The sequence below is a fragment of the Stegodyphus dumicola genome, chromosome 10 (genome assembly GCF_044657685.1).
Source record: "Stegodyphus dumicola isolate Sdum_Otavi_A_Nest chromosome 10, ASM4465768v1".
Lineage (NCBI taxonomy): Eukaryota > Metazoa > Arthropoda > Arachnida > Araneae > Eresidae > Stegodyphus > Stegodyphus dumicola.
In genome coordinates this window covers 19859679-19873150 of record NC_140777.1, presented here as the reverse complement: position 1 = coordinate 19873150, position 13472 = coordinate 19859679, and the positions used below count along the sequence as shown (strand labels likewise).

Below are 13472 nucleotides of genomic sequence, written 5' to 3'. Positions count from 1 at the left end.
ATCAACCATATCAACACATGGCCTCAAAAATGGTGTGGGGTCAGCCAATACTCACAAATTCGAAAAAGTTGAATAACTTGAATTCTTAACTGCAGAGCTTTTTTATGATGAGGTAGAGTATTTCACTCTCATGAAATCAATTAAAGTTCTGCCCCAAAGGCCAAGCGACCTTGGGCGTTAACCTAAAAGTGTTAGAAAGTTTCTCTGATGCATACAATTTGTTATTAGTTGACATTGTAAAATTGCTTCAAAAGTTAAAGAGCCATGGCTGTGAAATTCTTTACTGCTGGGTCCCCTGGCATATGGGTATACAAGAAAACAAGCTGGCAGACAGAACAGCAAAGTCTGCATCTGCCTGTCTCCTACAGTGATATCAAGATGGCCATCACACATAGGATTCTGAATATGTGGCAACTCTTCTGGGATGAACTGAGTTTCTGAATAAACTGAGAAACGTAAAAGCCTAAATTTCAGTATGGGGAGAGCACTGGAAACCAGAGTGAGGAAGTCTTCTTAACACGCTTAAAGATTGGTCACTCTCGAGTCACACATAGTTACCTTTTCAAAGCTGAGAGTGAACCTATTTTTTCAAACTGTGATTGTGTTTTGCCTGTGCGTTAAGACAAATGTGATTTTAGTTGAGTGTCTGTTTTTAAGAATCTTAGATTGAAGCAATTTAGCAACCATGATTTGCCTTTTGACCGTATAATTGGGGAAGAGGCAAATGACAGCTTGTTTCAGTACTTGAAAAAGATGGATTTTTATTTAGTTTGATCTTGTATTCATGTTTTATCTTTATTTTAATGATACATATTTTAATATATCTCATGTTTCTGATTTCACTCATGTATCATTATCTCAATTTTCATCATTTGCTCATTTCATATGATCTTATACTTTTTTTTTAAACTTGCATCTATGTGAAAAGTGTTCTTTTATCTAGTTTGTATTGGAATAACTGACATGGTTTCGTCACATGTAATCTTTGAGGTTTTGTGCCAGAAAAATCCACTATTACCATCACCATCAAAAGAAAAATCCAGCAGACATAATATTTTGAGGAGCAGACACTAGTGAACTTTTGGTTAATTCCTTGGTTGTCAGGTCCTGAGTTTCTCAATCAGAAACTTCTACTACCAGAATGCATTCTGTATTCTTCATATGAGCAGTATGAAAAAGAACTAAAACAGTCATCAAATCTAGTTCTGACTTGGATAATGAAGGAACATTTATGGACCCTTTTCTGAAACTTTACAGTAACTTTCATAAAACAACCAGTATCATCAGTTTTATTTTCAGGGTTACCTGAAATTGTAAATCACAAAATAAGATGCTGGGGGTATTTAACTCTAGATGAGATGCAAAAAGATGAATTTCTTATATGATATGCCCAAATAACTGCCTTAATTCAGAAATTACAATTCTAGCTCTTCCACGAGGTAAACTTGTTCCTGCACAAAGTAAATTGAAAGGTCTTACCCTTTTCTAGATGAGATTTCCCTTTTAAGAGTTGGAGGAAAATTAAAAAACTCAAACTTATCCTTTGATTGTAAACACCGGTTAATTTTGCCTCATGGTTTTAGAGTTATTGTATTAATTTTTTTTTAATATTTTCAAAAGAAGCATCTACATATTGAAGCACAAGGTTTACTTCATGAAGCACCACCAGAATGCATTCCTTATTCTTCAGATGATTAGTACGAGAAAGACCTAAAACAATTATCAAATCCATTTCTGACTTTGATAACGAATGAACATTTTGTAGAATCTTTTCTGAAACTTAACAGTAACTTTCAGAAAGTAACTATAATTGTTAGGTTATTTTCAAGTTCATCTTAAATTGTAAATCGTGGGATAAGATGCAAGGATATTTAACTGATGCAGGGGTGTTTGTGCTCTGAGGAAACCCCAGAATTCCGGGGATTTTGAACTTCGATACCCGGAAATTCCGGGGATCATCGTTCAAAAGGAAGTAGGAATAATAATGAATTATTTATTTTGATCTGGGTAATTTTGTTTGCTTTGAAAGCAGAAAACGCAAGGTCAGTGTGTGTGGTGAAAACTTTTCCTTTCTTTCTCCAAAGGCAGTGATAATGCGTGAAAAGGGAGGAAAAACTTCTTTTTTGTTCTTTCCTTATTGTGAGTTATGACTCATTCTCCCTGGTTCTCGGACATTCTCTTCTGGATTCTTTTCGGCAAGTAGGCGCGGCAGAAAAAAAAAAGGAGATCGTTCGACCAGATGTGCGATCACGTGACTCTGGGTTCAAAGTTCTTATCTTTCCTGGCATGGCGCCAATAAGTAGAGAAGGGGGATTTTTCGCAGTATTAGCTATTTGTCATTGATCGCTTCTCAACTTTTTTTTTCTCCGCTGTGTAAAATTTTCGTTTCATTTATTGATGCATGTGTAAATTTTTCATTTCATTTATTGAAATATTTTTTTATTTATGTACGCAAGAGAATTTCACTATGAAATTTCTCGATATAAATAGTGATATTATACAATTAGAAGAAGGTGTCCGGAATGCATTTAGGTGGAATTGGATTGAACGGAGAGATGGTAATGGGGATACCATCGGCACATGGTGCAAGAAAATAAATGTTGCTGGACAAGCATATTGTGTTTTTTGTAACTCACTGCTGAAGTATGGTGGGGAAGGATTCAAGGCTTTCACAAATCATTCTAAAACTGTGACGCACATAAAATATTCAAAGTGCATTAGACAATCAATGACTTTAAGTAATTATGCTAATTCAAAAAATACTGATGACTTACTGGAGACTGATGCTTGGCCATTGGATATAGTGACAAGAAAAGCACGCCAAGAGGTATTAATAACTTCGTTTATTGCCAAGAATTCTCTTTCTTTCAATGTAGCTCCCAATTTAATTGAACTCTGCAAACAGTTGAGCCGCGATCAGACGGCACTAAACTCGTTGGAAATGTCCAGGACTACTGCATGTTATAAGATGAAATATGGGCTCGCAAAAACTATTAAGGAAAATATCATTAAAACTTTAAAGGAGACTCCATTTTCTCTAAATTTGGATGAAAGTACTAGCAATACTCAAGAAAGTATACTGGCAATATTGGTGCAGTTTTATGACAACAATCAAAATGAAGTTGTAGTTCATCATTTTGCATTTCTAAAGATGGAATCTTGCAATTCAGAAGCTGTTTTTAAAGCAGTTGTTAATACTATTGAAGATAATAATATTCCATGGGCAAACTTAATTAGTGTATTAATGGACTCATGTAGCACCATGCGTGGAAAAAAAAAAGGGTGTTGAAACCAGACTACGATCAAACAAAGCTCCCCACTTATTAGATATTGATGGTGACACATGTCACACAGCTAATAACTGTGCAAAAAAATTTGCTTCATGTTTTGATAGATACTTAGAAGATTTGTTTGATGACATCTATTTTGATATGAAAAACTGCAGTAAAAGAGAAAATTTTTTCAAAATCTGTGAATCCCTTGCCATTAAAAAACTTAAGCCCTTGAAGAGACCAGACCATAGGTGGGTGTACATTTTATGTGTTTTAGAAAGAATCAAAGATCTGTGGGATGCTCTTATTGCATTTTATTTTCACTACTTGGATAAAACTGATAAAGGGGATTATTTTTTTTATGTTGAAACTGTATACAATAAAAGAAATATTTCTGCAGCTAAGAAAAAAATTGTTGAAGGGGTGTATTCTTGCTTGCATTCCCAACAACTCACAAAGGATGCTTTAGCTCGAAAAAAAAAAGAATACTAAATGGGTTATTTGTTATGCAAAACAAAACTTTATTGCATATGGCATTATATTCAGCAGTATTACCAGAGTTCAACACATATATTAAATTATTTGAAACAAAAAAACCAATGCTTCATTTAATACATTCCAGTATTTATAAATTGATGGCAAAATTTTTCTTTTTTAATGAAGCCAGAAAATATAGAGTGCACTTCTTATAATGATTTATTAAAGGTTGATGTCACAAATCCAGAATTCCATCTACCTAGCAAAGTAATATTTACTGGTGCAGAAGCTTCCACTCTCCTGAAGAAATTATCAAAAAATCATCCAATAGCAAAAGAATTCCAAATTTCTCTGATGAAAGCTTATACTAATACAGCACAGCATATGAAACAGAAATTACCTCTTAAAAGTTCATACTTAATTAGTTTTACAGCATTAGATCCAGAGCTAAGAGGTAAAACCAGTACAATAGTATTAGCTTTTGAAAAATTATCATCTTTTATGTCCCATATTTTTAGTGATAATGAAAAGTAAAAAGTAGAAGCTGAAATAAGGTTATACCAAAGTGATATTGATATCACCAAAGAAATGCTCTACACATCTGATGAAAGTGGAGATCAAGTCAAGTGTACAATTGATAAATATTGGTCTAAAGTTTTTAATTTAAAAGATGATTTCACAAATGGTTATAAGTATCCTACATTGGCTAAATTGGTCAAAGCCTTCCTTAGCTGCTTCCATGGCCCATTAGTGGAAAGTGCATTCAACTTAATGGATACACTTGTCACTAACTATAGAACCTCTCTTAAGATTGATTCCTAGATGCAGTGCAGACTATTAAATATGATTTAATGGCTTCTAAAGAAACCTCATGTGAAAAATATGGCTAAAAAAATCCAATGACTGATCCAATTCACAAAGATTTCTTACTGAATATGAACAGAAGTTGGAAAACATATCAAGAGGACTTAAAAACATGTATTTCAGATGAGTCACCTATAAAAGTCTCTGAAAAACCTTCTACATTAGCAGAAAAGCAAACTGCTTCTGCCTCTGCATGTGCAGTTCTCGAGGAAATTTCTTCAACTGTAAATGAGGAAAATAAAAGTCAACCTTCCTGCAATTATGAAGTTCACCACAAAAGAAAGACAAGCCCACAAACATCAGAAAATAAAAAAAAGCAGCAGAAATTAAATAATTTTTTTTAAAGAATTAATTCAGGTAATTTAAAATATTTACATAAAATGTAGTAGTTTATATGTTTGAAAATTTATGGTTATTAATTTTTCAAAAAAAGTAATTCATTGAACTTTTATAATTAGGTCATTCAACACTTCATAATTGTAATTTTTCATTTCTCTCCCCCCCTTCTCGAAACTCCAAAATGTCGGTAGTAAGTCCGTAAAAGTTTCAGGGGATTTTTTGGGGTCTCACAAACACCCCTGCTGATGCAAAAAGCGAAGGAATTTCCTATACAACATGCCCAAGTAACTGCCTTTAATTTGGAAGTTACAGCTCTTCCACAAGGTAAACTTATTCCTGCGTAGATTGAGTTAAAAGGTCTTGAACCTTTTCTAGATGAGATTTCTCTTTTAAGAGTTGGAGAAAGAGTAAAAAAGTCAAACTTTGATTGCAAACACCAGTTAATTTTGCCTCATAGTCTTAGTCATTACCATTTAATAGACCTTATAGTCATTGATTTTTGTAAGAAGTATTTACATATTAGTATGCAAGATTTACTTCATTAGGTACATTTGAAATATTGGCCCATTTACGGCAAGGGTATAAGCTCATAAGATAACTCATGTTTGTATTACCGTATTTGACAGCATATAAGACGCACCCTTATTTAGAAGGCCACACACATGGAAAAAAAGTTTTAATAATCCGCGCGAGAGCGCGGTACCACAATAACTTAAAATATGGTTTCTTTTAGTTCTCACGCTTCGTAAAAGCCAAATAAACAATCATTGAAACATATTTTTATTCAAGAAAATTAAAAAATGGCAAGCTATTTTGAACATGATATGTAAATTTCAATAATGAATAAACGGCAATCAATCAAACATAATACAAAATAAAGCAGAAACCATGCAGAAGCATGCACTTTGACATAGTTTAACACTCCTAGTTCATACTGAATTGTATGGTTTAATCTCTTGTTTCCTGTAGTCACCGTCGAACCTGTTCAGCTTTGAGCTTTGGCGCTTTTTGGCGACAGATATTTCACGCATGCGCAAAATAATTATGGCAGATGTAGAAAAAGTTATGTGTGTCTAGACCTTTATCCGGGCTAACAATAGCATTCAGTATTGAAAGTTAACCTGTGTCCTTCACGTATAAGACACAGGTAACTTTTTTGAGACCAAATTTAGGAAAAAAGTGTGTCTTATATGCCGTCAAATACGGTATTTGTTTTAAAAACAATCCAATTGCAGCAAATCAGGTCATGGGTAATCTTCATACTGAGCATGCAATTTTGACTTCACTCTTTGTTAATTGTGGTGTTAACTTTTGGGGATCATTTCATGTCCAATTCAAGGGTGAATGCAAGAGCATTTATGCTAAAATTTATGTTGCTATATTTTTATGTTTATCTGCACAAAATGTTGACAGCATGTGATTGTGGACTCTATATGATTTTATGAAAGTGGAAAAACATAACTACATTTATTTCCTTTAATACATAATAATGCAAATTAAATGGGCAAAAGAATGAGTAAGGATTGTAACTGAATTGTAACGGTTACTGCTGCTTTGACTGGGCATAGGAAAAGTGACTCGGTGTTGGCCGAGTGCATGCCTAATTGCATAAGGAATAGTACTGGGTTCTTGCCATTGACATTGTGTGGCGCTGCAATCATCATACCAGTACAAATAGACAAAATGTTCTAATTGTGCTGGAACACATGAAACATTGTTTATTGTGACCAAATGAAAATTTATACAGTACAAAGTCTGTAATCCAGACGTCCATTATCCAGAATGATCTATAATCCGGACCTCAAAGCCACAAACTTTTTTTTTGTATGCTTTACGCATGCGCATTGGGAGGATGTGTCCCCAAATACGTTAAAAAATGCTTGGCATAATTTATGGCCAGCTACCATATTTCATGGTGAGGACAATAAAAATGATAGCCGCAAATTTGGAGGTTTTCGGACATCGCAAACTAAAGGTGAAATTTTCCAGTTATTGGATCTTGTAAAGAAATTTGGAGAAGCGGTAATAAACGAAGATGATATAACAGAAGTTTTTCATTGCGACAACAATGCCCCAATCATCAGTCATTTAACGGATGGCGAAATGTGTGGTATGGTTAGTTCTAGATCCAGAAAATACCGCTTTCGATAGTAAAGGGTTATCGAAAACGAAAAAATTTCGATTGACAAGTTAGTTGGTATTCTCGACACAGCAATTACAGGACTTAAACAGTGGAACTTTGTAACTGAACAAGAAATTATGTCTGTTTATAGAATTAAAGAGAAAGTATTTGCACAAAAACGAAGCAACTTAAACAACTTGCATTGAAAGAAATGGTTAATAAAGTAAACAAATAAATAATAAGCTTTTTTTGTAAATTTTGATACCCTTTAGATTATAATATACTGTATTTCATAAATTACGGTTTCATATTTTTAATTGTATAATTTCTGCATGCCATCTTACCAAATTTAAATTGATCTATAATCCGGAAAAACTCCTAATCCAGACTCGCCGAAGTCCCGGCGAGTCCTGATTATGGACTTTGTACTGTATTACTTTGATTCTGATTAAATCTTTTTTTAAATAGTTCTTATGTATTTGTTCATATATGCATCAGCTATTAATACACTCACGTTTGTGAAAATTGCAACACCATGAAGGACTTACGCGAGTGAGCTGAAATTTTCAGGAAATGCAAAGTAGCGCATGATTAGAATTGCAAATCCGTAGCGCATGCATATGCTGAGCAGCGCCCTCTGAACAGCTGATGGATCCGAATAAATAGACGGCTGTAGCGAGGCGTGTATGGTTATCGGTGGTTATCTGCTAGTGGTAAACGTTAACTCAATCTGTACTTATGCCTCATCGACGAAAGAGAGCGAGATTTGAACAACTTACAGAGTTTGAACGAGGGAGAATCATCGGCCTTCGTGAAGCTGGATTGTCGTATCGTGCAGTAGCCTCTCGTGTGCAGCGTAACAGCAGCACAGTGATGCGCGTTTGGAAGCAGTGGACGGACGAGTGTCGGACAACTCGGAAATCCGGGAGTGGACCCCGAAATGTGACGTCAGCTCGCGATGATAGACACCTGGTCCGCATGGCGCGGACGGACCGTACAGCTTCCTCTAGACAATTGGCAGCACTGTGGTCAATAGCTACAGGTGTTTCATTGTGTGCTTCATCAATTCGTAGACGTCTGCTGCAGTGTGGACTGCGCGCACGGACTCCTTTATACAGGATCCCCCTAACGCACGACCATCGCCGCCTGCGGCTACAATGGGCCAATCAGCATAGAGACTGGCGTGCTGATTGGCAGCATGTCGTGTTTTCTGACGAATCCCGCTTTAATTTGTGGTACCATGATGGCCGCATTCGTGTCAGACGCTATGCCGGTGAACGCCACCTTCCGGAGTGCATTATCGAACGCCACAGTGGACGAACACCCGGAGTTATGGTCTGGGGCGCCATAGCATATCATAGACGATCTCAATTGCTACGAATTGTGGGCAATCTGAACAGCAACCGGTATATCCGTGAAGTTCTACAGCCCGAAGCTGTTCCCTTCCTTCAAAGCTTGCCAGGCGCTGTATTTCAACAGGACAATGCCCGCCCTCATACTGCTTGGATTGTTAAATCCTTCTTTGCAGCACAGCAGGTACAGCTTCTTCCTTGGCCTGCGTGTTCCCCGGATATGTCGCCAATTGAACATGTGTGGGATGTCATTGGTCGGCATCTTGCTCGTGATCCTCGTCCTGTTGCGTCTGCAGACGAACTTTGGGTACGCGTACAAACGATATGGAATGCTCTTCCTCAGTCAGACATTCAAACTTTGTTTGACTCCATGCCACGTTGTGTAGCATCACTTATTGCGGCGCGTGGTGGCCACACAAAATACTGATTCTGATCTCTTGTTCTTGTTTGTTTGCTTTGAACATTTAATCATTTATTTGTACCACTACCACTCAACTGTGTATTAAATTGCATTCAATTATGACGATTCCTTCTTGGTGTTGCAATTTTCACAAACGTGAGTGTAGAATGCTCATAGTTTGTATCTTAGCTTTTATAGTAATTATATCTGTGTTCGTTCTAAATGCTTATTTTTAATATTTTAGATTCGCCAAAGCTCTCTTCAAAAAGTCCTGCACATAGTCTTCGTACATCTGCTACTCCATCACCCAGGTCATCCCCTAAAGTTCCAAGACCTAAGTCTTATGCTGGATCAACGTCAGGACATGAAATAATAGTTGTGAAAGAAGGGGCTCCAAGCATGGACACTCTTGAAACAGATACAGAACTTATTCGACTACAAGTTTGTACATTTGGATATTCATATTTATTATTTGTACATTCGGATATTCATATTTATTATGCACCTACATAATAAAATAAAAGGAATATTGGATTTGCATTTAAGTGCATCAAGGCCAGCCCTTGCATTTTGGTTGCCATTGGCAATCCTCAAAAGGGCCACTTATTTATAAAAAAAGAAAATGAAACTCATGATAACAAGAAAAGTACAGTCTAATCTAATTGAATTTAGACTATAATAGTTATACACTATTTACAATTTTTTTTAAAAAAATAAAAACGCACAAACTTTGGAACTAAAAACTAGTGCAAACAGTACTTTTCTTGGGTAGAGGCGAGGGAACTTTTTTTTCTTATGCGCATGCATATTAATTATGATGGCGCAGCTGTCTCTTCTACCGACACATCCGTCATTCGAGCTTCGAGCGTATGGAGATGGTGAGATGTTATTTGCTGTGTGATGGTCAGTATGATTTCCTGTATGATCCTTTTATTCATTATTCGTGTAAATAAAGTGTATTGTCCTAAATCGATGGCTTCTTTACTCTAAACATTGGCCTCTGAACAACAAATGGTAGCAGCTGCATGGTTTTGTCAAGAAGAATTGGATATAAAATACCAAATCGAAACCGAAACTGTCTTAGTGAAGCCAAAAATGGAGAAGTGGAACGTTCCCGAATTAACTGGAGAGAACTATTTTATTTGGGTCATTGAAAATTAAAGCTGCCATATCACTGAAAAGACTTGACTCTGTAATTTCGACAGTAAAACCAGAAAACTTAGACGAGAAAGATGAAAGATTGTGGAATGAGAAAAACGCTGACGCCGTAGCGTATATTAAACTTTCACTATCAGATCAACAGGCGCTTCAGTTCTCCACAGAAAAGAATGCAAATATTCTTTGGGAAAAAATAAAGTCAACATTTACGGGACAAGCCGAAGATCGAAAAATAGATGCTGGTAATGAGTAAAAAATTTAGAAATGAAGTTGCATGAGTCGGCTAATGATTATATCGCAAGAGCGAGAGGAATAGCTACTAAGTGCCAATCGCTAGGACTAGATGTATCTCCTCGGGAACTGGTGTTTTACACAGTCCGTGGACTTCGTGGAAAATTCTCTCGAATTAGGGAAATTGTAAAAACTCGGCGTGCAAAAACAATTGATGAAGTACTTGAAATACTCTGTGAGGAAGAGTCCGTTCGCAATTCAACAAATGGGAAATGACCTGATGGAAACAACGCAGAGGTGTTCATATGAAGAAGGAATAAAAACTGTAAGTCAAGAATTTGTTACATTTGCTCGTTACATCGCGAAGGACTGCTATTACAGAAACAAGAATCCATAAAGTGAGTTATCCAAATGTAACAAGGGAAGAAAGAAGTCACAGCCTACAAGTGTGAATGTTTCATCTCGTTCTGATGAAAGAGAAAATGATTTTGTTCTTCAACTTACGCGTGGAAAAAATGATGAATGTGATAAAATTTGGTTGCTGGATAGTGGTGCAACTGGACACATAGCAAAAGACTTCTTTTGGTTTCAGAATATTACACCAGAAGTGAGGAAGATTTACCAGGCAGGTAAACATTCAAAAATATATTCAGAAGGTATTGGTACTGTTAAAGCAAAAACTATAAATACGAAGAATTCTAGTTTTATTAATTTAACTAGTACAGTCAAAAGTCGTTAATCCGGACTCGTCGGGACTTCGGCGATTCCGGATTATCGATTTTTCCGGATTATAGATCATCAGTTTAAATCTCGTAAGATGGCATGCAGAAATTCTAAAACTAAAAATATGAAACCGTAATTTATTAAATAAAGAACAATTATGATCAAAATTTACAAAAAAAAAAGCTTAATATTTATTTGTTTACTTTATTAAACATTTCTTTCAATGTAAGTTGTTTAAGAGAATACCGACTAATTTGTCAATCGAAATTTTTTCATTTTCACTAACCTCTCTGTCACTTTCTTCATGTCTTTATCCATTTTTTTGCAGCAATTCCACTTTTTGTTTGATGGACATCGAAACATACTTTCGTTTTGTAAATCCTTTGGGAGCTCCAGCATCGGAAATTCTATTTGACATAATCGAAAGTTCAAGTTTACTTTTATAAAATTGCTCTTACAGTCTGCAAAAAATAATAAGCCGGATCCAATTCGAAGATTAAGGAACAACGCAATCATCAACATTAACTGAAATAGATAATTAGATAATTTTAGCTTATACCGTCCGTTATACATAAAACGCACACGCGGAAATCTATTCTGCGCTTGCACGCACGCATATGCGCAGTCGTAAAGGTCTTACGCACGCGCGTAAACGCCTATGCGCATGTGTCAACAAACCGCATGCGCAGAAAGTTTTTAGCTTTGAGGTCTGGATTATAGATCATTCTGGATTATGGGTGTCCGAGTGAACGACTTTTGACTGTATTAGTAATGTTAGTTATATTCCTGATTTAAGAAATAACTTATTGTCACTCACTGCCTTAGTGGATAAAGGACGTAACATTGAATCAAGGAATAATTCTGTATTAGTTTTTAGTAGGTGTAATGAATTACTTTTTAAAGCATTTAAGAATAACGGTAGGCTTGAAGTTAATTTAGAACCATGTTATAATTCTGAATCTTGCATTGCTAATGATTGTGCTGGTAATAATTATGAACTCTGGCATAGCAGATTGGGCCATTTAAATCCAAAATATATGCTTAAAATGAAAGAATACATTGATATTAATGATGTAAGTGATTTTAAGTGGGAAACTTGTAACATAAGTAAAATAACTAGAAAAAGTCATCCAGATATTGACATTAATCAGAGTTCAGAAATTTTAGAATTAATTCATTCGTATCTATGTGGCCCTGTTCGAACTGAATCAGTTGGTGGGTCTAAATATTTTATGATCTGAGTGGATGATTTTTCTGGAATGTATTTTACTTATTTTCTTAAAAGTAAAAGTGAATTATTTGACGCATTTTGTAAATTTAAAGCTAAGTATGAAAATATATCTGGTAAAAGAATTAAGCGTTTGAGAACAGACAATGGTTCAGAATTTGTAAATCAACAATTAAATAATTATCTTGCTAATTCAGGTATTTTTCATGAAAAAACAATTCCATATAACAGTGAGAGTAATGGGAAAGCTGAACGAGCAAACAGAGTTCTTTTAGAAAGAGCTAGGTCATTACTACATGAGAGTGAGCTTCCGATAAAATTCTGGGCAGAAGCTATTAATTTTAGTACTCAAGTATCGAATTTAACACTCTGGAAAGGAAAAGAAAAAATTCCTTTAGTAAATTTGGACTTGTAAAATACCCAAATTAAACTATCTAAAAAAATTTGGATGTGTGGCATACTTTTACATTCCGAAAGTAATGAAAAACAAATTTGACATACCAGGGAAAAGAGGGATAATGCTAGAGAAAATAAAGGATATCGTATTTATGATATAGCAAGTAATAAAATAATTGAAGAGCGATCAGTTAAATTTAATGAATCTTTAAAGGGTAGTAATTATATGGGGGAAAATAAAGCCTTAGAAACTTGAGATATTGAAAAATTAAAAGGAAAGGGAAACGAAGTAGATAAAAAACCACACCTTGAATTGTTGTTACGGAAAATACTCAAGCAAGCGAATGTGATGACTCATCGAATTTCGAAATCGCCGACATGAGCCATTTTAGCGGGGGTAATGACAGGGGAAATAAAGTCCAAACATCTGATAGCTATGAAAAAAGTAATAAATATAGAAATAAAATACCATTAAGACGATGAGGCTCAAATCAAAACAATTAGCGTCAAGTATAATCAGTAATGTTCCGAATGATTTTTCAGAAGCAAAACAAAGTGCTAATTAGTATGACTGGAAATCCGCAATGGAAAATGAATTAGATTCATTACATAAACATGAAGTGTGGGAAATAGTAGAGAGGCCTGAAAAAACAAAATTAGTAAAAAATAAGTGGGTGTATACTTTGAAGAAAGGAGACTCTGGGGAAGTGAAATATAAAGCGGGATTAGTAGCAGCTGGGTTTAATCAAATAAAAAATAAGGATTATACCGAATCATATTCACCAGCAGTTAACATTGAATGTTTTAGATTATTGCTTGCACTTTCAGTTAAATTAAACTTGCCTGTTAAATTTTATGATATAAAAACATCATACTTGTACAGTGACTGTGGATGTGTATATGACTCCTC

The 13472-nt window shown here is 35.2% G+C and overlaps 1 protein-coding gene across 1 annotated transcript in view; it reads left to right on the top strand.

The window, feature by feature from the left end:
* The window catches only part of BORCS5 (BLOC-1 related complex subunit 5), a 33443-nt gene that overhangs the window by 1841 nt on the left and 18130 nt on the right, over window positions 1-13472 (top strand). The window contains exon 2 of the mRNA XM_035376505.2: window positions 9071-9267. Within this exon, the coding sequence (XP_035232396.1) occupies window positions 9071-9267 (197 nt within the window). The remainder of the gene's footprint in view (window positions 1-9070; window positions 9268-13472) is intronic.